The sequence below is a fragment of the Cupressus sempervirens genome, chromosome 7 (genome assembly GCF_028749045.1).
Source record: "Cupressus sempervirens isolate cs-2001-9-10 chromosome 7, ASM2874904v1, whole genome shotgun sequence".
Taxonomy (NCBI): Eukaryota; Viridiplantae; Streptophyta; class Pinopsida; order Cupressales; family Cupressaceae; genus Cupressus; species Cupressus sempervirens.
The window spans coordinates 722,828,680-722,851,530 of record NC_143124.1 but is presented as its reverse complement, the minus strand read 5'-3'; the positions used below and the strand labels follow the sequence as shown (position 1 = coordinate 722,851,530).

The window sequence follows — 22,851 nt, the reverse complement described above, 5'->3', positions numbered from 1 at the left end:
AATAACAATACATGGAACATCACTACATTTAATACATATAAGAACACAAAGAATACATGTATGAACATAAAGAATGTAATACATACTATAGAATCAATTTTAAATGTGCATTCACACAAAATATAAATAACAATACATGAATGTTCATAATTTGTACCATATATCCAAGATCCATGTTCAAATGTACATATAAATTTATAAAATATATACCCAAAATGATGTGTATGTAACTAGTAAATATGAAAGTATAAGAGCTGTATATAGAAAATAAGTACAAATAGCTCTGAACTAGAGCTCCAAAAACATTTTATTGTTAGGATCCTCTCTATTTTTAATTATCTCTCGAATATTTTTATGTTCTTCAATAGGTAGTTTACACTTTTGATTTCCATGACGTCCTCTTCTTGGTATTGCATCAAATTGCAACTTTGTCGCTACAACATGGTTACTGTATTGTAAAACCTTTTCTCCAGGCATGTATTCAATAAATTCAATACCACTGTCGGTTATCTTGATTTGTTGATAATATGCTCCTTCAACAACAATTGATCCAATTGGATATGATTGTCCATCAACATCTATAGTTCCTTCTAGTAACTTGTGTTTTACTTTTGTGCATCTTAGAAGATAATAGTCTACATTTTCTACATTATCTACTAAGGCTTGGACAACAAAAATATCTCCTACAATGCACATGAAAATAGATGCCTTTATATTTAGTGAAAAATTTAACGAACATACATGTGTGCCATATATATGTACATATGCCACAAACTTGGCATAACTAAATCAGAAACACACTCATAATCAATTGAATATATAGGATCATGAATGTCAGTGTCAGTGTCAACATCTTCAAAAGGAGGCTTTCTGACTATCCTTCAAATCCCAATATGAAACATATCCACTCGCAATATATTCACATACTCATTGGATTGTCCTTCATGCAGTCATCATGATTTCTCTCATACTTTAATCATTGGGGGTTTGTGGTGCCCTGTAGTCACCACTTGATGTAAACTTCTAGTACTAGAAATCGTTTGACAATTGTAAGGATTAGGTCGATCTATATCTGTTACAAATACAAACAATTTAATTAAAAACTTGAATTATAAGAATATGCACACACAAACATGTATTATATCAAATAAATAAATAAATTTAATACTTGTACCTTTCACTTCCCAAAAATAACACTTATTGTATTCAGTATCTCGAGTAGCAAAATGATCTTTGCACCATTCAACAATTTCTTCCGCACTATTTATCCTATTACCTTCAGTAACATGCACATGTACATATATAATTTAAAAGACATTATATATATATATATATATATATATATATATATAGATCTCTAGAGAGTATCTATACATGTATATATGTTATAAGTAGATCGAGAACACACTAGATGCATGTACATATGTACCATATATATATATATATATATATATATATATATATATATATATATATATATATATATATATATAGATCTCTAGAGAGTATCTATACATGTATATATGTTATAAGTAGATCGAGAACACACTAGATGCATGTACATATGTACCTGCAATTTCATGTTGTCGAAGTGTGCACTTTATACATGCTCCTGCTCCATTATGCTTCCCTTTTCCATGTCCACTTTCAAAGAAGTTCCACAAAAACCTAACATTGCTTCTAGCATGTTGCATGACTAACTAATTAAATGCTTTTGTAGATTTAAATTGTTCTGTGAGTTCATGAAATGAGATTAAAAAATAATTATATAAATCAAATTGAAATATGTTTACAAATCAATATAAGTTTTACATTTAAAGTTAAATAATTATATAAATCAATTTGAAATACGTGTACAAATCAATATAAGTTTTACATTTAAAGTTAAATAAAAAATGTACATGTATAGATACACTAACCTACACAACCATCGTACTAGATCCATTGCTCTAAAACATTTATTACATGATTTCTAAGATCTTCAGAGAACATTGCAAAACAATGAGTGACATAGCTCCTATCATGAACTCTATCATCACTAATATCGAAATGAACCTTCTTGATGATAATGCATTCATTTTCCTCTAAACTTTCTATCTCATCCACCTCAAATTGTGCATGTTTATAAGTCACTTGCACAAATATTGCAACTTGTTTAGAATGAAAATATTGCCCTTGAAGCTTTGTTTGAGGTGAAAATATATAGTTCTCAGAAAAATCTACAACTGAAAGAATACAACCAGGTGGAAAATTATTTTTTGAATCACGAAATTGTTTAGCTTGCCATCGTGCACCATGACAATGTTGGATATGTGTATATATCAATGGACATAACTTACCGTTCATAAACTCATCATACCACAATTTACTGTCCTCCAATACAATTTTTTTGGATTCAGCTCCTGTCTTATTTTGGTATGTCTCATATTCATATCTCATCCATGAAATTGGTGTCGATTCATCAATATTCTCATTCTGCAGTGGAGATTTAGATAAATCTCCACACTCTGGGCATTGATTTATGATGCACTATACTTTGAACTCATTCAAATCTTCTAATTTTTCACATAATATAGACTTCAAAAATTGTCACGTACTACTAGGGATGACAAATTTGGATCAAGTATTGCCATAACTTTTCTATATGATTGCAAGTGTAGACCACATTCAACATGGTTTTGACAAGAAGTTTCATGTATCTTATTTATGCGTACAAAGGAAGGACACAGACTCTCAAACATTCTTTGACATATTTTCACATTTGGAAATTCTCGCTTGAATGTTTGAAATAATTCACTTTGTGTTATATCTATAAAATGTTTTGGATGTTCAATTTTAGCCCCTGTCTCTTGATCTTTAATTTGTATAGTATCACATCTATTGGAAGAAACACGAGACGATGTGGTCCAAAATTCAATAACCTGTCTTTTTACATCTTCAAAAATTATGTCTTTTCGAGGAACTCTGCAAATATTCACCCAATTATTCTTAATGTTTTCATCTAGCATATTTCTCTTCCTAATGTATCTTAGAATAGTTCTTCTAGATATATGTAGTAAATTAGAAATTACACGTACTTGTTTTCTATGTGTCGACTTTCTACTAGATACAGTAGTCATCAACGCTCTACGCACAGTGCTGAAATCACCTCCTCAAGTTGTGTTGTCAATTTCATTATAAGCAATTTGCAAATATTCAACTATTGTTTTATTAACATTATGCACATGGTTTTTCTTGTTATCAACACCCAACAACTCCAAAATAGGCCTCATATCTTTTCTCCTAAATAACTTGACAAATAATTATGCCTTTCCAAATATACTTTTGTTTTTGAAATATTCATCCCACATGTTTTGGCAATGCTTTTAATAGTGTTCTCTTTTACCATTTTTGTAGATGGAATTTGACTAAAAAGTAGGTCCTCATCCAAATCCATCAAATTTCCTACACTTAATAATATGTTTCTATCATTAGAACTACCCATTTGTTCATTTTCATGAATCTTGTCCTCTTCATGAATATCATCTTCTTCATTAACTTCAGTAGGTTGGTTTTGATTACATTTTGTATGACTTTTCATTTTGTCATCTCTTATTCTATCATATTTCCTTGATCTAGCCTTTTTATTACCCATTCAATACTTTGACCTATAGGAAAATATTTTAATTTAGATTCCACTAGAAATATATTTCAATACTTCAATATAGAGTACATAAAATAACTAGGTGGAAAAAAATACCTTATTGACAATCCTTTGTAATTGTTGTTAAACTCCAAGAAGCAATTGATAGACATGGCTTCAAAAAATAATAATTTTTGAAAATGCTCCTTTAAATTTTGCAATTCACTGTGCATAATTTAAATTATAAATTAAAATTAAAATTTAATTATTTTATAAATGAAACCACCAATGTAACCTCTGGCAGTTTTTTGGGCCGATAGGGGTTACGGCCAAACTTGTTACGACCGAAAGGGTTACGGTCGAAACCCTTTTGGTCATAACTGCCTATTCTGAATTTTTTTCACTTTGAATACTAATTTCTCCATCCAAATTGAAGTTTTTCTAAAAAATAAAAATACCCTTTTGTAGATCTTTGAGTCAAGATTATGGTCATATAAATTTTGTATTATTTTGATTATTTAAAATATGTTATTTTTATAAAATATTACAAGTAGGTCTTTTAAGATTCAACAAGATGTCTGTTCAAAAAAAGAAAAAAAAATAGTAAATCATGTTCAAAAAATAAGAACTTTATGTGTACCTCTAGAGGAGAAAGTCATCTTCAAGAATATGTAATTTGTTTTAAAAAATATATAGATTTGATAGAAAAAGTTTGGCGGGAAAAAAAAAACTATCAATTTCTGATAAGTTTGACTTTGAACACTTATAACTTGAAACATATAAGTCCAAAATCTTTTTTTTTTGTCCACTAGGTATACATGTCAACTATAACATAGTTCAAAATCAGATCAAAATATGATCATTTGCATATAGTTGTTTGGTGGGAATGAAACTCTATATTTTCAACATTTAAAAAAATTAGAAAATAGACTTTAAAAATTATAAAAATGATAAAATTTTGACTCAATTAAAAAAAAAATTACAGGCATAAACTTCATCCAATTTTACACATTTCATTAGTTTACATCATCTTCAAATTTTAAACACAAATGTCTCTTTTTTGTCATTAAAGTTGAACAGTTTAAGTTCTGATATCCCTTGCCTTTATAAAAGAGTGACACAAGTTTGTGCTTTTACCCTAGTATTCAAGAATAATATGAAAATGTAGGATCTTATCCATTTTGGATTCACAATTCAAAATAAGAAAGTATGCTTCCAAAGAGTGTTCACATAAAGGAATTCCATGATGTATTGGTTTAATAAACAATCTAATTTCAAGTTTGATTAGAAAAAAACAAATGATCTACTAGTGCATTTTGATCCTGTTTCAAGTATAGTTCATGTGTTAAATTTATTGTTTGGGTGATTTTAAATAGGATCATAATCCTTGAAATTTATATTAGAATATTATAAGTAACCTCCAATCCCTATCAAACCAATATTCATAAGCTCATAGATGAGTAAAGGAGAGAACTCAAATCAATCACAAGTCATAGATTACCATGAACAAATAAGCCTCACATTTTACTCTCTAGAATTTGTATGGGAGAGGCAAATAAATCCCCTCTCAATTACAACTCATTATTTTATTCTTGGAGATACTCCTTGGAATCTTCCATATATATAATCCTTATAACATAAACATCTAAAACTAAGTCAAGTCAATAAAACAAGGACATACTAATCATATGAACAAGTAATGATGGATACCCTACTTCTTTACTTGTTTTAAAATTAATTAATCCCTATATCTCCTAAGCTCTCTTAGGATATGCAGACCTATGTTAAGAAAGACAATACATAATAATAATAATATTAATATGATAATGGAAAACTCCTAGAAAATTAAACCTATCCTAAGGTGTGGCCATCACACCCAAAACATAGCACTAAACCCAAAACATAAACTAAACCCAAAAACATAGTCAACAACATAAAGTTTGAAAGAAACACATTCAATCACAAACTTTCTAAAAGGTAAGGGACTCTCCACCAAGGCCGACCATCTCCTATACCCTCGCCTTACATGTGGGAGGGATCCCATCTTCAAAAAATAACATGGTTAAAAGAAAGGTGAAAAAGGGGGAAACTTGGTGAAAGGCAAAGCAAACAAGTAAGAAAATCCCCACCAAACTTTTGCCAAGGCTGCCATAAATGGACCCATCTCCCCAAACACCCCCCACCATTCATGTGCCAAAAGGGAGTTGAATAAAATGCATGGGTAAGGGGAGGGTTTGGATATTATATCATTTATAAATAAATCTTAATGTAGTTTTGGGTAGTGATGAGGGAAAGGTTAGTAAAGTAGGAAGATTGTTAGTGTAGTTAGGAGGCAAATTATAAGGGTTAGCTATTATGTAATAAAGTTAATGCTTAGGGAATAGTTAATCAGGTTTAGAAAGTGATAAGTATTCTTATTTGAAGAGTGTGTTAGTAGTAGAGTTAAGTTTATTTTTAGTAGTATAATATTGGTAAGTAACTAATATGATTTGAACAAGGTTTAGGATGTTAAGTAATTTATTGTAGTATAAGGTATATGTTGCATAACAATTAATATTTCTCCAACTCGTTTTGCATATATTTAATATTTTGTAGTCATAATTAAATAAAATTGTGCTTCCTTGGTATGAAATGCACAACATAGTTAAAAATTATGTGTCAATCAACAACTAGGTTTCGCTAGTTGATAATGCTAGTAGTAGTTGTTGTGAAATAATTAGTAACTAACTTCCATGGGGTAGCTAGTATTTTATTAGGGTGGTTAGAGTCTTATTAAATAAATAAGGTGAAGTGTATCAATACTAGTAGATGTTAGTAGTACATAATAAAAGGGTCAATAGCCCTATAGTAACATAAGGGTTATATTATATTGGCATGATAATTATTCTATACTTTAGTGTCATATTGTTAAAATTGCATGCAAATACTATACATGACAATAACCTATCAAATGCGTACCTAGAATGTAAGAGTTCATTTAAGCATGTATTCTGAGATATGAAAATTGGAACGAAAAAATAATGAATCGAGGTTTCCTTAAAAATGTTGGAAACTGATGTATATACTAGAACAAATAGGATTATCTTTGATACATCACCTTTATTAAGTTGTGAATCTATATAAAGACTTGATATCCCACATCTATGAATACAATGTTACTTTCAAGATAGGTTACAAAATTAAAGTGATATCGAATAGTAACACATACACAACAAGGTCTTAGGGAAAGCCTATTGCTCGGGAAGCAATTATAATCTAATCCATGGGTCATAACCTGAACTCCAATAAAGGATGTATGATCTTCCACTAAGTTATCTAAGTAGTGATACATAAGTATTCGAATGAGTGAATTATCTGAAAATGTCACCAAACTATTTGATAACCTGGTTGCAATATGCACACGTCAACATGTGATACCTTAAGTTTAGCTTTCAAAAAAAAAAGTTGTATCTTTGACCTATAATTATGGGCATGAAAATCTTCTTCTTCTTCTTCTGTCCCTTCACCAAATTTCTCTTTCAGTTTCTTCACCATCTTATTCCTCTTTTTAATTACTAAAGCAATCTTCAAGTCCACGGTGATTTTTGACTTAGCCACATCATAGTTCCCAAAAGCTGTAGCCTTCTTGTCTACTTTCTGCAAGTAATGTTGTGATTACTGTAGAGGCTTCATCAACATTGATTTCATATCCCAATGGTCTTAACCATCTAACTCTAGGAATTGTTGCTTGGACATATGTAGAGTTAGTGTCAACTAGGAAGAAAACATCATCAAAATGCTTCTCCACTAGTGAAACTAGTATCCTTGGTCTTTTCTTCATTGTCTGCTTGAAGTCTTCGAAGTAGCTTGTCATAACTGACTCAAAATTATCACCTAGTTGTTCACTGAATCCACCTATTTGCACTACAATAGGTCTGTTTACCTTCCATGCAACTTTTCCAAAAGTAGGAAATGTATTATGTACATAAAAGAACATACAAGAATAGATCCAAATTTGCATTGTGCACTTTTGGTCTTCCTTATGGCTCCCAAATTCTTGGTCAATTGTTGCAACTGCAACTCAACAAGATCATAAGTATGATCTTTCTTCACTATCTTGTATCCCATGTCAACTGCAATACATGGTACACTGTTGAGTCTGCTGGATTGATAGAACTTGTGTGCAATAATCCTTACTGCAAAAGCAATTAAAGGATTTATGATTATATCTATTTTCATCCCTTTTTTATTCCATACATCCCCTGTATTCTTTTCAATTGACTATTTTTCTTCACTCCTCATTGTCTTGGGCCAATCTAGGGTTGGATACCCTGTAACTCTATGCAAAATCTTTTTTTGTGATTTTCACCAGTCCATTCTCTAACCATACAGAATTATCATGAATTCTACTCAAAACTATCTTAATCCATTCTATCTTGAAGATGTTGGGCAAATCTAGGGCACGAGTTAACCCTTTCTCAACAATTTTGAATTCCTCCTTCAACACTCTGTTTTCACACAATTTCCCATATGTCTCCCTAATCTCCATGTCTCCTATGCTTCCAACCTTACATGTATAGCAACATCTAACATCTTGAATCATTAAAACTCATGGTGATATCATTGAGAATGCACTAGATGGATCTTGTTTATAAGCTATGTATGGAATAGCTCTAAAATTTGGTTGTTTAATCTCATGGTTTAGCAATTGCACATTCAAAACATCCTTTCCCTCTACAACCTTGTTTGCTGAAGAACTAGACACTGTTTCATAAAACTAGGTTTTGCAAAGACTTGAATTGCATAGCTCGACACACGATAAATACCTTTTCAATCCTACTGAGATAGTATCGAACAACTATTTAAATCTATTTGCAAATGCTCTTGACAATTTATCTAGTTCATCTTTAGCTCTTTGAGCTCTACTCTGAATTCAAATGATGTCAAATGAGCATAAAATGATCAAATAGCCCTTAAAACATTGCATTTAATGCTTAGTGCTTACACAGCTGTAAGCTCAACTTCAACATAATTTTCTAGCTCACTCGACATCCATGTAATTTTCCATATGCTTGGAAACCATTATGAGCTCGACCTACACTATTACTTATGATAGCTTGGCATCAACTAGTATTCAGCTCGGCAACCATGGTGAAACTTTTCATGCTCGACAATAACATGAAAACTACCAAATCTTAAACATTTCGTCTAGGTTATAGTCAATACTTTTCATCTTTATTCATGCATGTAAAATCTTTTCAAAACTAAATCCTTGGAATTGATGTATAGTATATCCTTTTAAGTGTCAGTCGCACTTACCTCTTGATTTCTTAATTTGAGGAAGTGTGATCACCTGACCCATTGGGTGAAGTGATCCCTTTTGAACTTGATGTGTTGCAATCTTCCTTTCTCTTCCATGTTCTGTTCATCTCATCTCTAACATTCTCAACATCTGCCTTTTGTTTGCCTTTGTTGAGCTCATTGTTTGGTGCCTTTGACCTTGTTGGACAATTCCTGCTTATGTGACTAGTCTTCAAACAACTAAAACATGTGGTTTGACTCAACCATCTACTTTAGTCACTTCTGAAATGTGTTTTTATGTAATTTTTAGAAACATGTCTATACTCTTGACAATAGTGACAACTATACCTTGTATTATTATCCCAATTATAAGAGTTGCCATTTTGCACCTTGTATTATTATCCCAATTATAAGAGTTGCCATTTTGCTTTGCCTTTGTTTGCTTGTTTGATGACCACTTTGGTTTGTATCTGCACTCAAAAGCTCTATGTCCATACTTTTGATAATTGTAGCAATATCCTTCAAATCTTTGAGTGTTCATGGTCTTGGTTTTGCATTCATGTGTCTGATGTCCTTCTTTATTGCATTTGTGGCAATGCCCCATGTTCTTCTACTTAACATTCTGATTTGCAGTTTTTCTCTTTCAAACATTAGCAATATGTCCCAACTTTCCACAATTATGATAGGTGGGTTTGGAGTTCTTACCTTTGTTACTTTGCTCAACATTTTTGGATGATTCTCCTTCTTTAGTGTTGGTGTAGCCTAATCTAGTAGTATCATCATTAGATCTAGGAGATCTCATTAGTTTCTCAAAGTACTTGATGGCCTTGTAAGGTTTGTTGAAACTTTCAGCAAACTCCTTTTCCCTTTTAAGATCATTGCTCAATCGTTCATTTTCCAATTTCAATGTTGTGATCTTAGGGTCTTTGCAATTTAGCTCATGATTGGCAATCATGACTTGATTCATTGTCTCTAATTTCATGTTGGCAATTCTCTATACTTATGATGTTTTCTCCTCCAATTTGTTGACCAATGTCCTTGTCATCTTCAATCATGACTTTGTCTTCTATGGCTTTCTTTTTCTGTCCAGTGACCTCACAAAGTAATATTGATTGGACTTCTTGTTCTCTCTTTAGATTTCTGACTTCTTCAGTTAGGATTCCATTCTTTTCCACTAGATCTACAATTGTTGCATCAAATTCATTGGAGTTTCCATTTGCAAATAATTCAGTAGTGTCAATCTCTTGGTATTGTGTATCATTCTCTTTAATAGCAATTTCCTTCCTTCTCTTCAACGATCTCTTTAACTCATCTCTCACTTGTTGATACCAATTGTTGGAATTACAATAGGAAAAGTAAACTCTGAGGAGGGGGAGGGGGAGGGGGGTGAGGGGTTGAATTAGTGCTTCAAACTTTTGCCCATAAAAATCATTCACCTCACACCCATCTCACAGTTCAACAAGTCAACTAAAATACCATATTATGCATGTACATCTAAAGCATGTAAATGAGTAAACATTCACACATATATGACCAAGATATGATTACCTAGAAACCCTCCAATGAGAAGGTAAAACTTAGGTGGGGATGACACCCACAAATCTTCACCGTTGCAGTTGTAAACTGTATCGAATTAAGGTTACAATTATTTGACTATAAAATACGATTTACCTTGTGAAAGGTCTGCCCTATTAAAGGCTTACAAAGACTGTTAGGTCTCACCTTGTTAGAAGTGTGCCTGATTAGAAGACTTCAACTCACAGTTAAGTAAGCACCTTATTAGAGGATTTCAACATAGTTTGTTAGGACTACTTTGTTAAGAGATTTAACTGACTCACTTGTTAGAATGTCTCAGCAATGATCTTGTGGTTAGCACTCTGTTGCTTGATGTTAGATCACCTCTATACTGATGTGTACTTGATCCTTTTTAATTAGATGTATCTCTGCTATCCTTTGATTCCTTTCCTCTATTCTCCTTTAACTAATTCTACAATGTAACTCAATTCACAACACCTTAATCACCATGAATGCTTTGTTTGTGCATGCAAACTCTCTTCAATTCTCCTTAGAAATTCCTAGAAAGTTTAGGGTTTGTCTTCCTTAAGAAGACTTAGGTGACTTAGGGTTAGGTATGAATCAACGATTGTGATTCACCCATATTGTCACTTAAACCTTCCCTTTTTCTGATTGGATGCATGGAATGCATAGGGATTCATACTTAAGATTTTTCCTTATCAACAAAGATCATAAAACAATAAAGTTGTGGTTGCATGCCTACTAGATGAGACAGGTAAATTGGTCAAATGAAAAGTAAATAAAATTGAATAGTTAAGAAATTTCATGTTTGATGTTAATTTCCAACATAAATTGACTATTTATGTTTTATATATCAAATAATGATAACAATGCACATGACATTTCACTGCAGCCTACAAATCCTATCATAGAACCTACACGTGATGAAGGTCATGATGTGCATCACAATGGTGGAGGTATTAATTTTCTATTGGAAACAAATTATGTAATTATTAATAGAATTAAACATCTTCAATTGCAATTGGTCAGATGTGTAACCTTTTCTTGAATATTTTAGAGCATGTTGAACATCATGGTGAATAAGTGGAGCATGTTCGAAGTGTTCAACATGTTGAGGTGTCGACTGATCAAAATGTAACTGTACATGATGTGGCATTGTTAGGTAAAGAAAAATGCATGTTATGTTCTACTAGTTAATGAAATACTTGTAACAGTACAAAAAAAAAGTGAATTTAACCCATTACTTGTTATTGTAGGAGGCCCCCCTTTAGTGCAACAACCTCATGCTCCTGAAAACAGGAGGAAGCATCATAATTTGACATTACAACCACAACAGAAGGAGAATGAAGAAGATATTGATGCTCCTATCATCGTTTTCCTTAAGAAATCCAAGAAAAATTTAAAAAAGAAATTATTTTTTTAAAAATGTTCTTTGATAAACCTTGTTTGATAAATTTTGTTGGATAATGAAAGAACACTGTTTTAGGTAATTATCTATGCATGTTGCGTATTAATATTGAATTTTATGTTATGTTAATGAATAGTATTATGTGTTAATGAATTCTTGATTAATGTTTAGTATTAATGGATTTTATATCATATTAATGAATGCTATGTGATTGTATTGATTGAATGTTATAGTTCATAAATGGATGAATGAATGAATGAATAAAGTATGTAATTAGATGTTAATGGAGAATTTAGAATGATGTTGTTGGGTGGGGAGTGAGGCCAAATGAGCTTCCACCTTCATGTGGTTGGCATTGTTAAGTGGAGAATATTAAACTATTCTTGAAACCAAGTGAAGCTCAAACTAACATACCTTCATTATTTAATAAATTTTCATTTGTTGTCTTTTCTCATAAGTGCATTTTGAATGTGTCATTGTTAGGCAACTATCAAATAACAAATTGGAAGGGCCAATACTCAACTTTCCTGGCATGATTAAGCTTCAACTTGGGTAAGTATTCTCTTCTTGAATGTGTCAAATATGCACGGTTTATGAACTATTTGAGATCTTATTAGTCTATTTCATTTTTTAGAACTCCCTTTGCTTCTAAAACAACTAACATTAAAATCATATTCTATTTCACATACAAATAAATTAATATATGGACACATTGACAAGGCTTGTATATAGGCTACTCTATGTTTAATCTTGAACAATTAATTTGTGCTTAGTGATGATGCTTGAGTTATTTTATTTAAATTTGACTATAAATACTCTATTCACACTTATTTATTAGCAAATCATATGCATGATGCAAACACCAATGTAATTTGATAGAGTTTTAAATTTGGGTAGATTATTTTAGCAGTTATTTTGATGGTATGTTTACACAAAATGTGGACATCAAACATTCTTTGTGAAATTCATCTTGTACTCATCATATCATTCATAGAAAAGGATATCTTTACTTGAACATCACAAGTCCATCTTTTTTATGTCTAATATTGTTTTTCTTCTATTGTCTTTAGGGTTATTTTGTTCTTCTCTCTTGGATGCTAGCATATTTCAAAACTATAAGCTTTCTTCTAATTGCCATGCATACTCTTTTTTTTAAACAATTTTAATCAAGGAAATGTCAAACCAAAATCACAAGAGTCATGATTACAGTTTTAGTTCATTCATATTGAAATTTTCACTACATTTGAATTCAAGCACAAATATGATAAAGTCACTTTCATCTTTGCATATAGGTATTTAATGTAAATTTGAAGCAAGCTACATGGTTTAGTGATATTCCATGGGGGACAATGGTAGTTGCAGGGTATGGTGTTGGTGTTGTTTCAAACTTTTTGGTTCAATCTGGCTATTCAATCACTACTGTGTGCAAAATGATGCAGGTCAATAAAAACTTATTTTGGTTATAGCTAAATTGCTTATGTAGTCATAAGATTTTCAAGTAAAAACCTTGAATTGTGACAATTTTAAATAATTCTTTTGCTGCCAAATTCTGTCTTAGCTCACAATACCATGTTTATTATCAGTCTACCACTTTTACAATGGGTTTGGTTGATTTACACTATTTAAAGAAATATATTAGTTGATTTATTGGATTGCATAAAAAACACTAGCAAACATTTTATTGATTAGATTTTCACAAAATTTTGAGTATTCATTTAGCTCCATGCCTTCAAATCTTATGACTATTTTTAGTTTTCTGAAACAGAGAGCTCCAATAACTGCTTTATACCTTTAAAAGTATTGAAGCCAGTAGTAACTTCTCCCATGTCTTTAGAAAACGTAGGATAAGTTCAGGGTCCCTTGGCTCCCAAGAATTCGTTGCCCGATTATTTCATTCTGGGTTGCCAAGTTCAACAACAGTATAAGGTATATATATTATAAAGAAAAATAGTGAAAATAGATGTACAAAGCATTGCATTTTGAGAGCTTGCTTGCAATATTTGGCGAAGAATTGAGTTTTCTAGTTAAATCACCCTACTGTAGAAAGGCCATACATTTTTCTTGGTTATTGAGATTGTATTAGGTTTGATGCTCGCACTTAGTCAATTTTGTGTCTTCCATCTTGTGTGCCTCGTACTATTGGTAAACATTCTATCAATGCTAAAGTAGACTTATATGATTTCAGAGACTAGAAGGAAATTCATATAAATTGCCCTTGTTACTTATGCTTGAAGGTTACATGGGATCATAACTGAGCACTCTAAGTTTTGTTTGGACTTTATACTAGATCTCTAATTCAAGTTTCGTTATAATGTATGAATTTATCTTATAAAAATTGAATGAAGACATATCATGATCAACAGTTCACCCTCAATGTTTTTATGCAAAGTATCATGTCATTTGCTTGTTACCTTGTCATGAATGCAAACTGAAAGTAAGCATAAAAAAACACTTTATTTGGAAAAGATTTTGCAACAAACACATATTCCAATTTTTTTTGTGGCGGTTATTGCATGCATCCTACTTGGTTTCTATGCTCCATGAGGTTACTAGAATAATGCATTAAGCATGAAATAGAAATATTATATATACAACTGAATAAAAATGCAATAAGAAATGAGAGAAAAACACAAGCATTTATACATAAACCTAACATGCGAAGTAGAAAATTTGTTTCCTTATCTCTACTATGTTCTTGCAATTTTACAAACTTACTACCTTCTTATGGTCTTCAAGGATATCAACATTCTTCAACAACATCCTAGCACATGCAAATGCTTTTGATCTATGGAATTCACTTTGTCTTCTTAGCAAAATTGGTTATTATCATCCATCTTGGTTGTGAATTCTTCACTGTTCCTCAACACTTGGGAATAATTGACTTGTAGCTATGCCTTCTTGAGGCATTCAATTGTCTCTCTAGCCCCAGGTTGTTCCACAGTCATACATGGATAGGCTTCTCATCGATTGGGTATTAAGAATGCAAAGCAACACCTGGAGATAAATATTCAAACTAATCACTAACTAGAATGTTGCTAATTAGTTTGGATATTTATCTTTAGGTGCTTTTTTAAAAACCTATATTTGTCAAACTTTCGAGCAATCTTGGTCGAAACCTAACAAAGTGTAGGTGAACTTTCAACCAAAAATAGTCAAACTTCTAACCAACTCACCAACAAGGTCACCGTCGTGGGTTTGGCATCGTGGTCGGATGTGCCACCCTTTTCAACCAACATTGATGGAAAGTTCGACAACCACATATGGAAAAATGTAAATGTCGATTTCCCAACCTTAACCAAGGCTGGTCGGAAGCTCGACCGAACTTTGTCAAAATTTTGAGGAAATGACTGACGAGGATATCATCATCAATTTGGCATCCTGGTCAGATGAGGCACCTATTTTAAACAATAGTGGTTGAATTTGCAACGACCACAATGGCCAAATGTTGGTATCGATTTCTACGAGGACTTGCGTTGAAAGTTTGACCTGAACAAGGATTCGTTGAAAGTTTGATGGAAAAGATACCGACAAGGCCATTAGTGGATCATTTGACCAAATTGGGTAGAAAATTTAACCAAGATTCATAAAAAACAGAGGCAAATTTTACTAGTGTAAAATGAATTTTGCCAGTAGGTTCCCACAACATGAGATAATAGTTGCACAAAAAGCCAACCGTCTATTAAAAACCAAAGAAAGGACCAAAGAAAACTCTAGTCCAGACATCCACAACAAGGAGCCACCAAGGTTTTCCTTTAGCAACACTCTCATAGGAATGAAGCCATGTCAAAAGAGGGTATATGCATCTTTGATTTCCTTTCTTTCACAATAGTCCACCTCTTCCACCCTTGTGGTAGAATCCTACCAAACCAAGGAGTCCAACAATGGAGCATCACTCATGAGATAAAAGGCCGACAATGTTGTTATATATTTTCCTTACAATCACAACTTCAGTAAGGATGCCACTAGAAGTGGTAGCCTTAACATTAGCAAAGGGAATAGTAACCATGTGTCTACTCTCACACACATTTGGAGCAACAAAAGGAGGGACGTGTGACTGTGAACTAGCCACTATTGTAATTCCACTAGAAAACATATCATCATGATAATGAACCACATAAACATCCAACAACACACTGGCATTGGCATGTCCATCATCAGAAGCTGAAACAACCTAAGAAGAAGATGTAAGGTACAAACGATCCTACATAACCTTGACAGGAACTCCTATGGGAAGATTTCTTCTCAACCATATAATGTTGAACTGAAACACCTTTCCACCACAAAGCACACTTACTCATTTTCTTTAATCCACATTGAACCACCGCATGAATTATCACATGTTATTCATAATTAATTTGATAATAATTTAATATTATATGTCTATTATTACTATTATTCTATAGACCAATTACTATATGTGAAATACCCTTGCCTATAAGGTAACCAAAATGCACTTCTTTACAATATTCTTGTTTAAGTGTATTGTATTTATAAACTGAGAGTGCATTTAAGTTCCTACATAGATGATGCCTATATGATATTAGTTGTCTAATTATTATATTTAATTAGTTAACAACAATATTGCATATTTAATTTTCATTATGTGCATAAACTATTATTGCTATAATGTTGTTTAAGTAAGGAATAATTTATATATTTTACTAATTGAGAGGAATGAGATGCAATGTGTCTTTTGTGTACTTGTTAAAAAAATATTTTTATATTCTAACAATTAAATATAGATACTCCAAAATTAAGCTTTATTCAATACTAATTATTAGAATATTTACGATTATCTCAATTATTATTTAACAATATCAATTTCTAATATTATTCTTACAATTTACAAAAATTCCAATAAAACTATGATAGAAACATGACACAATTAACAAATTAGTGAAAGGAATTTTATAGATATGAGTTCTTCTCTAAATATGTCAATAATTGGTCAAATAAATATACCCCATTATAGATATCTCTATGAGTGTCTACCTCTCCACACCTCAGTAAATTACATGCACTAAAAACCTTATTATGTAAAAAGTGGCAAGCCCTTTATACGTCTCTTACAAGGGTATTGAGCATGAGGAAAAAATGTGGTTGTTTTGTATTGCACAAGCTACCATTTTCTTTACATCTTCACATTTATTTGGAAAAGAGGGGTAAAAATTTATTAAGACAGAAAGGAATACAACAAGGAGAGCTCAACAAGGAGCTCGATCCTGAGCAACAAGATCATCAAATTCTTGCACCATCTCAAAGGACAGTTGCCTCCTATCCCTAATATTCCAACCCGGATCATGACTAGAAGCCCATTTGGCTAAACAATCAGCAGTTCTGTTCCATTCACGAGGAATATACGTGAACCTAATGAACTGAAAAGAGGTAGAGAAGAGAATAATCTTCTTAAGAACAGTGGCCAGCTGCCAACTAACATCCTCAAGCTCTTGCGAAGAAAGCATGTTCACCACCACCTGGGAATCAGACTCAGATAATCTTACTCCATCCCCACAAGCAACACTGTTCCATAGCATATAAAATAGCCTAAGCTTCCATGAGATTGTTAGTATAATCACCCTTATGAACTAAGAAGAAAAATTTAACATCCCCAGAACTACAACGAGCCACTCCGCCAATACCAACAGGGCCAGGATTCCCACGGGAAGAACCATCAGTCTTAATTTTCAAAACTCAAGAGGGAGGAGGAGTCCAATGCCCATCTCGGTTAACCCGACCCTTCCTCTGATGGTGAAGCTGCCTGGACATAGAAGGAAACCTATGAGTTGCAGCCCCATCCTGAAGATGAAAATTGAGGCGATTACAGATAGCAAGATCAACTAGATCCATACCCCCATCAAGCTCACACTTCACAAGAATAGTTTCCCGAAGAGAATGTGATATTTTTCACCAAAGATGCAAAACACCAAGCCGAACATTTTGGAATATGCGACGATTCCTCTCCAACCAGATATGCCAAAGCATAAAAGATGGGCCAACAATCCAAGCAACATGGAGAGAAGAAGACTTGGAGGGAGCATTACCCAAGTGGGCACTACTCATGTTTTTTTTCGGAGACACAAGAAACTTCGAGGAATATAACCGTATAGAATCCTAAAGAAAGCTAGCCAAATTCATTAAATTTCATGGCAAAAATATGCTTATTTTGGTGGGGAGGAAAAATATTTATTTATATTTTTCTAAAATTCCTCCACTTTGATGATTTTAGCTAGAAAAATTTAAATGGATTTATAAAAAAAATTGGTAAATTATACTTATATTAAACAATAAGTGTCACATAGTTGCTTAATATATATCTTTTAATTATGTTGCTAGTTTTAATTGTAATTTTATTATATTTAATATAAGTATTAAATATATTAATTTTAAAATTATTATAATTCTTAATAATATTTTTCAATAATGAATAAAATATAGTGTAAAATTATATTGGTAAGTTTTTAATAGTGATAATTGAAATTTTAACAATTTTTTTAATTAATTAGAAAATATATAATTTTTATTATAATAATTTTAAACAATAATTGTAAAAATTAGCAATATTGTTTTATTATAACTATTTTAACAATGATTGACAATGGGTTATATTGATTCTAATTTTATTTATAATTAATTTTCACATATTAATAAAATTATTTTATAAAATATAATAAAATCAATATTTTCTTTGTAATTATTTTGTAAAACATATATTCTTAATTTTGCTATACTAATATAATATATTTTTTATTATATATTATCAATAGTATTATATATAATATAATATATAAATTTGAATGTCTAATAGTTAAAAATATAATATTAAAAAAAAAAATTAATCTAAAAATTTAATTTGAAATAATCACAATTCAAAATTTAAATTTGAAGTAGTCATAAATAGATAATAGGAAGAAGTAAACATTCATGACAAAAATTATATTTTTAAATTTTTTTAAAAATCACAAATAATTTTGTATTTGACTAAGCATATATTTCATATTGGAGGCCCATACCATAAAAAATCAACTCATTCATTCCTATAATACTGAATTGTTTAACCATAGATGTGGGAGTAAAATCCTGAGCCTTGTGTGTTTAGTGGGAGAGATATACTTTATGGGGGCATTGAAGATATAAGTTCATTATGACAATTAACACACTTTGCATAAATGTGAGGCAACGTGCCCTTAAAAGTTGCCTAAAACATTGGAGATACTTAGGGGAAGAGACCTAGTAACTTACAGGGTCCAATAGCTATGGATAATTTTATCACAAATACTCCCCAATCATCGCTCTTAGAAGAGCTCCAAAAATATGGGATTACAATCCTGAGCCTAATCGTTTAACCATAGATATGGGAGTACAATCCTGGGCCTTGTGTGTTTAGTGGGAGAGATATACTTTATGGGGGCATTGAAGATATAATTTCATTATGACAATTAACACACTTTGCATAAATGTGAGGCAACTTGCCCCTAAAAGTTGCCTAAAATATTGGAGATATTTAGGGGAAGAGACCTAGTAACTTACAAGGTCCAATAGCTATGGATAATTTTGTCACAAATATTCCCCAATCGTCGCTCTTAGAAGAGCTCAAAAAAATCAAAACACGTACTAATAACTCATCATACATGTACTACTAGTCAATAATTTTTTAGCTTTTTTGGTTGGCGATTGACCAATTTGTGCACCATTATTGGGATGTTTCATAAAGACTACTAGGAAATTTAATCACAACTATTGGTGTTTTTTGAGTGACTATTGGTGTATGAACATAGTGGGTGTTGGGTGAACATTCTGAAATGAAACTTTTTGACCATTTTACACTCCACGGTCCCTACAGAGAGATCTGTGAATACCCAAAAGACAAAACATTAGCTTTAAGGTCTCCACTTACCTGTGGAGATACACCAAAGGCATTGATAAAATCTAACTTACATGAAGAACTTAACCTCCCATGCAGGTGACAAATCAAGTGTGTGATTGATTTGTATGGTGAGTTAGTGAGTAAGATTGGTATGGGAGACTTAGAGACACCTTTAGTTGATTTATTTGTAATCTAATGTACTGCACATAAGATTTGAGTGAGTTACGAATGATTGAAGTGGAACAAACTTATAGAGTTTGTCAGTTCATGATAGTCAGTGAATGATTTGATTGATTTATCAAATCTGCGTTGTTTCAAGTGACAAAACTCAAAATTTATGAAGGTTGTTATGTTGGTAAATACTTGTTAGAGATGCAAATGTTTTGGTTTATAGGAAGATATGATTTGAATCGATTGAACAAACTTTAGGAAGAAAAAAGGAAGAACAAGTCAAATGTTAAGTTTGATCGTGAATTGGTAACATGTAGGTCATTTCTAGTAGATCTTTCAAGTTGGTAAGATAGATAAGGTGGCAATGACGCGAAAGCAAAGAATTTTCAATGATCGGTTGTACATTGAAGAATATGATGAAATTTCTTGGGGTTGTGTTTGTTCACGGGAAAAAAGTGAAAAGATAAGATAAAATTATTAATGTCCACGAAAAACCAAAACGGTTTATGGGACTAAGCATACAAACAAAAGAGCCAGCCAAGCAAAGGCACCAAACGGTGACTGAAAAGGAACAAAGCAACAAGAAGAAAGAAAGGCAAGGAAAGGACTAAGGGTCCTTCATTGTCACAAAGAAATCCGTAATAGAGAGGGACATCCGTGGACAATCCATAGTCTTCGGATGTCGTGAAGAACCCCTATAGGACTGATGCTGCTTGTAGAGACTGGTACAATCTTTGACAGATCTGGAATGTGAAGTAGTGGAAGGCCTTTTCAAACCTCACGGAGGAGACAAGGGAGAGAAAAAGGTGGTAATGAGCTGATCAGAAGTCTGTCTCTAATGAAAGGACTGCAGGGTATTCTCTCGAAGATGGGTGGCCTCCTGAAGATAAAGTGCTAAACACCATTGATCAATATAACTGAAGAACATCGAGAGAGAAGAACAGTCTCTGAAAAGGCAATAGAATCTCCCTCTGATCTCATAGTAATGAGGACAACAAAATATGAAGTGAGTCTCGATCTCAACCTCCATCAGAGTGCATAATTGGCATAATCGATTACCCTGATCCATATGGTGATCAGTTTGAGCCCTGAGATGATGAGAACCAACCCTAAAAGAGTCCAAAGAGAACTGTAATGCATGATTCCAACGCCGGTAAAGATAGGCAGGGCAAAAGAACAAACATGTGATGTTAGATTGATGTGTGATTGAAGAAGGTGATTCTATGGTGAAGGATAATTGTGATGTTAGATTGATGTGTGATTGAAGAAGGTGATTCTATGGTGAAGGATAATATTAGGGTTGTATAACACATTTTTGTCGAACATTGTTGAATTACCATGGGTAGCATGTATATGGTTAGGGTGACCTAATGATGCAAGTGTATGTAAATTATTTAGAGCCATGGCATGTAGGTGAGTGGAAGAGGAGTTATCAGTTTAAGGGTAAGTGATTGACACGAGGTGTGTGTTTAGGTTAATAGATGAATGGTTGCAAGAGGAAGAAGGTAGTAAGCCGAAAAGGATTTGTACAATCAAATGCGATATGCTACTTCTAGATCATCTCACTTGGTTAATCCTAAGAGGTTGGCAAGTCTAAATCCTTTAACAAGGTCACTTTTACCAAGGTGAACAAGATCTTTAGTAAGATATGAAGTTAATTCCTTTAATAGGGTGACTAGTTAATTTGAGTTAGAAATCCTCGAGCAAGGTTACTCCTAACAGGGCTAGAGGAAAATCCCTTAATTAGGTAACTCCTAATAGGGTTTGTTATTAATCAAACATTATTGTAAGCTCCTCACATGACTAAGCTCTTAACAAAACACATTTTAGCAGAGTTTAGAATACTTCTAGATATCAATTCCCACTTTGGTTTTTCCCTCTAAGGGTTTCCATGATAAAAATATATTTTATTGTGTGGATGGTTTTTATGTGTTGCTTTATGATTAAGTTTAACAAGCTAACATTTATGGATGAATGAATGATTTAATGATAAAATCAATACTGGTTAATTAGTTTGATATGGTTCAGGTTTAAGTTTTAAGATTGGTCAAACTTGGTGATTACTGATTCACCCCTTCCCCCCACTATCAGTAATGTACAACTTTAGTTATATTAACAATTAGTATTATAGGATTGGTCATCTTTGTGAAAATTTGAACAACTTGAGGAAAAGATCAAGGTGATAACAATGAAGGCCCTGAATACACCAAGAGAACATCTATGTTCGGTGTGATAGGATAGAGCTCTACATTAGACAAATAAGGCCACAATTCTGGACATGTGGAACATAGATATACCCCTCCAAATGGTCCTCTAAGTGTAGATAATTTGAAAGAAGAGACAAAAAACATACAAACCTTGAATGTAATTGTAAGTACTCTATTTGATGCAAACTTTGTTGATATTTGTGGACTTAATAAAGCTCATGATGTTTGGAATCAACCTAAGTTAGGATATGGTGGAGATATTCATGTTCAAAAAACTAGAGTTGAAAGTTTGAAGGGAAAGTATGATGACATAAAGGTGGTAGAAGGTGAATGGTCACAAATTGAAAGTTGTCAAAATGTCGCCCAGTATGGTCACAAATTGAAAGTTGTCGTTGGAATCAGAAATGGTGGTGGAGTAATTGAAGATGAAGTTGTGGTAAGTAAAATGTTGAGAACCTTGTTATCTATTTATGTAATCGGATTTCTATAATCCACAAGTTGAGAACTTTTGAGAAAGTGTCTATTGATGGTTTAATTGGTAAGCTTACTATTTTTGAAATGAATAACTATGACAATAGTATTCCTAAGGCCAAATCCTCTTTTAGAGCTACATTATCATTGAATCACAAAATAAATGATAAGGAAATTGGTACACAGTCTAGTCTTAGTGATTTGGAGTCTTTCTTTGATGAATAAAAGAAACAAGATGAGTTTGAAACCTTACTTGCTAAGAGATTACCTAGAGGTACCAATAAATATTAAA

At 32.3% G+C, this 22,851-nt stretch overlaps 1 protein-coding gene across 9 annotated transcripts in view; it reads right to left on the bottom strand.

The window, feature by feature from the left end:
• Positions 1-174: 174 nt before the first annotated feature.
• SLP1 (Calcineurin-like metallo-phosphoesterase superfamily protein) overlaps positions 175-22,851 on the bottom strand; it is a 257,256-nt gene continuing 234,579 nt past the window's right edge. For 3 of the 9 annotated variants that reach the window (XM_089792699.1, XM_089792692.1, XM_089792685.1), the window contains one exon: positions 13,281-13,742. Coding sequence is in view for 4 of the 9 variants with exons in the window: in XM_089792692.1 (XP_089648818.1) it covers positions 13,677-13,742 (66 nt within the window). In the remaining 5 variants the exon portion in view is untranslated. Of the gene's footprint in view, positions 1,073-13,280; positions 13,743-22,851 lie in introns of those variants that run through there. The other 6 variants (XM_089792703.1, XM_089792688.1, XM_089792695.1 and 3 more) reach the window with 4 other exon arrangements.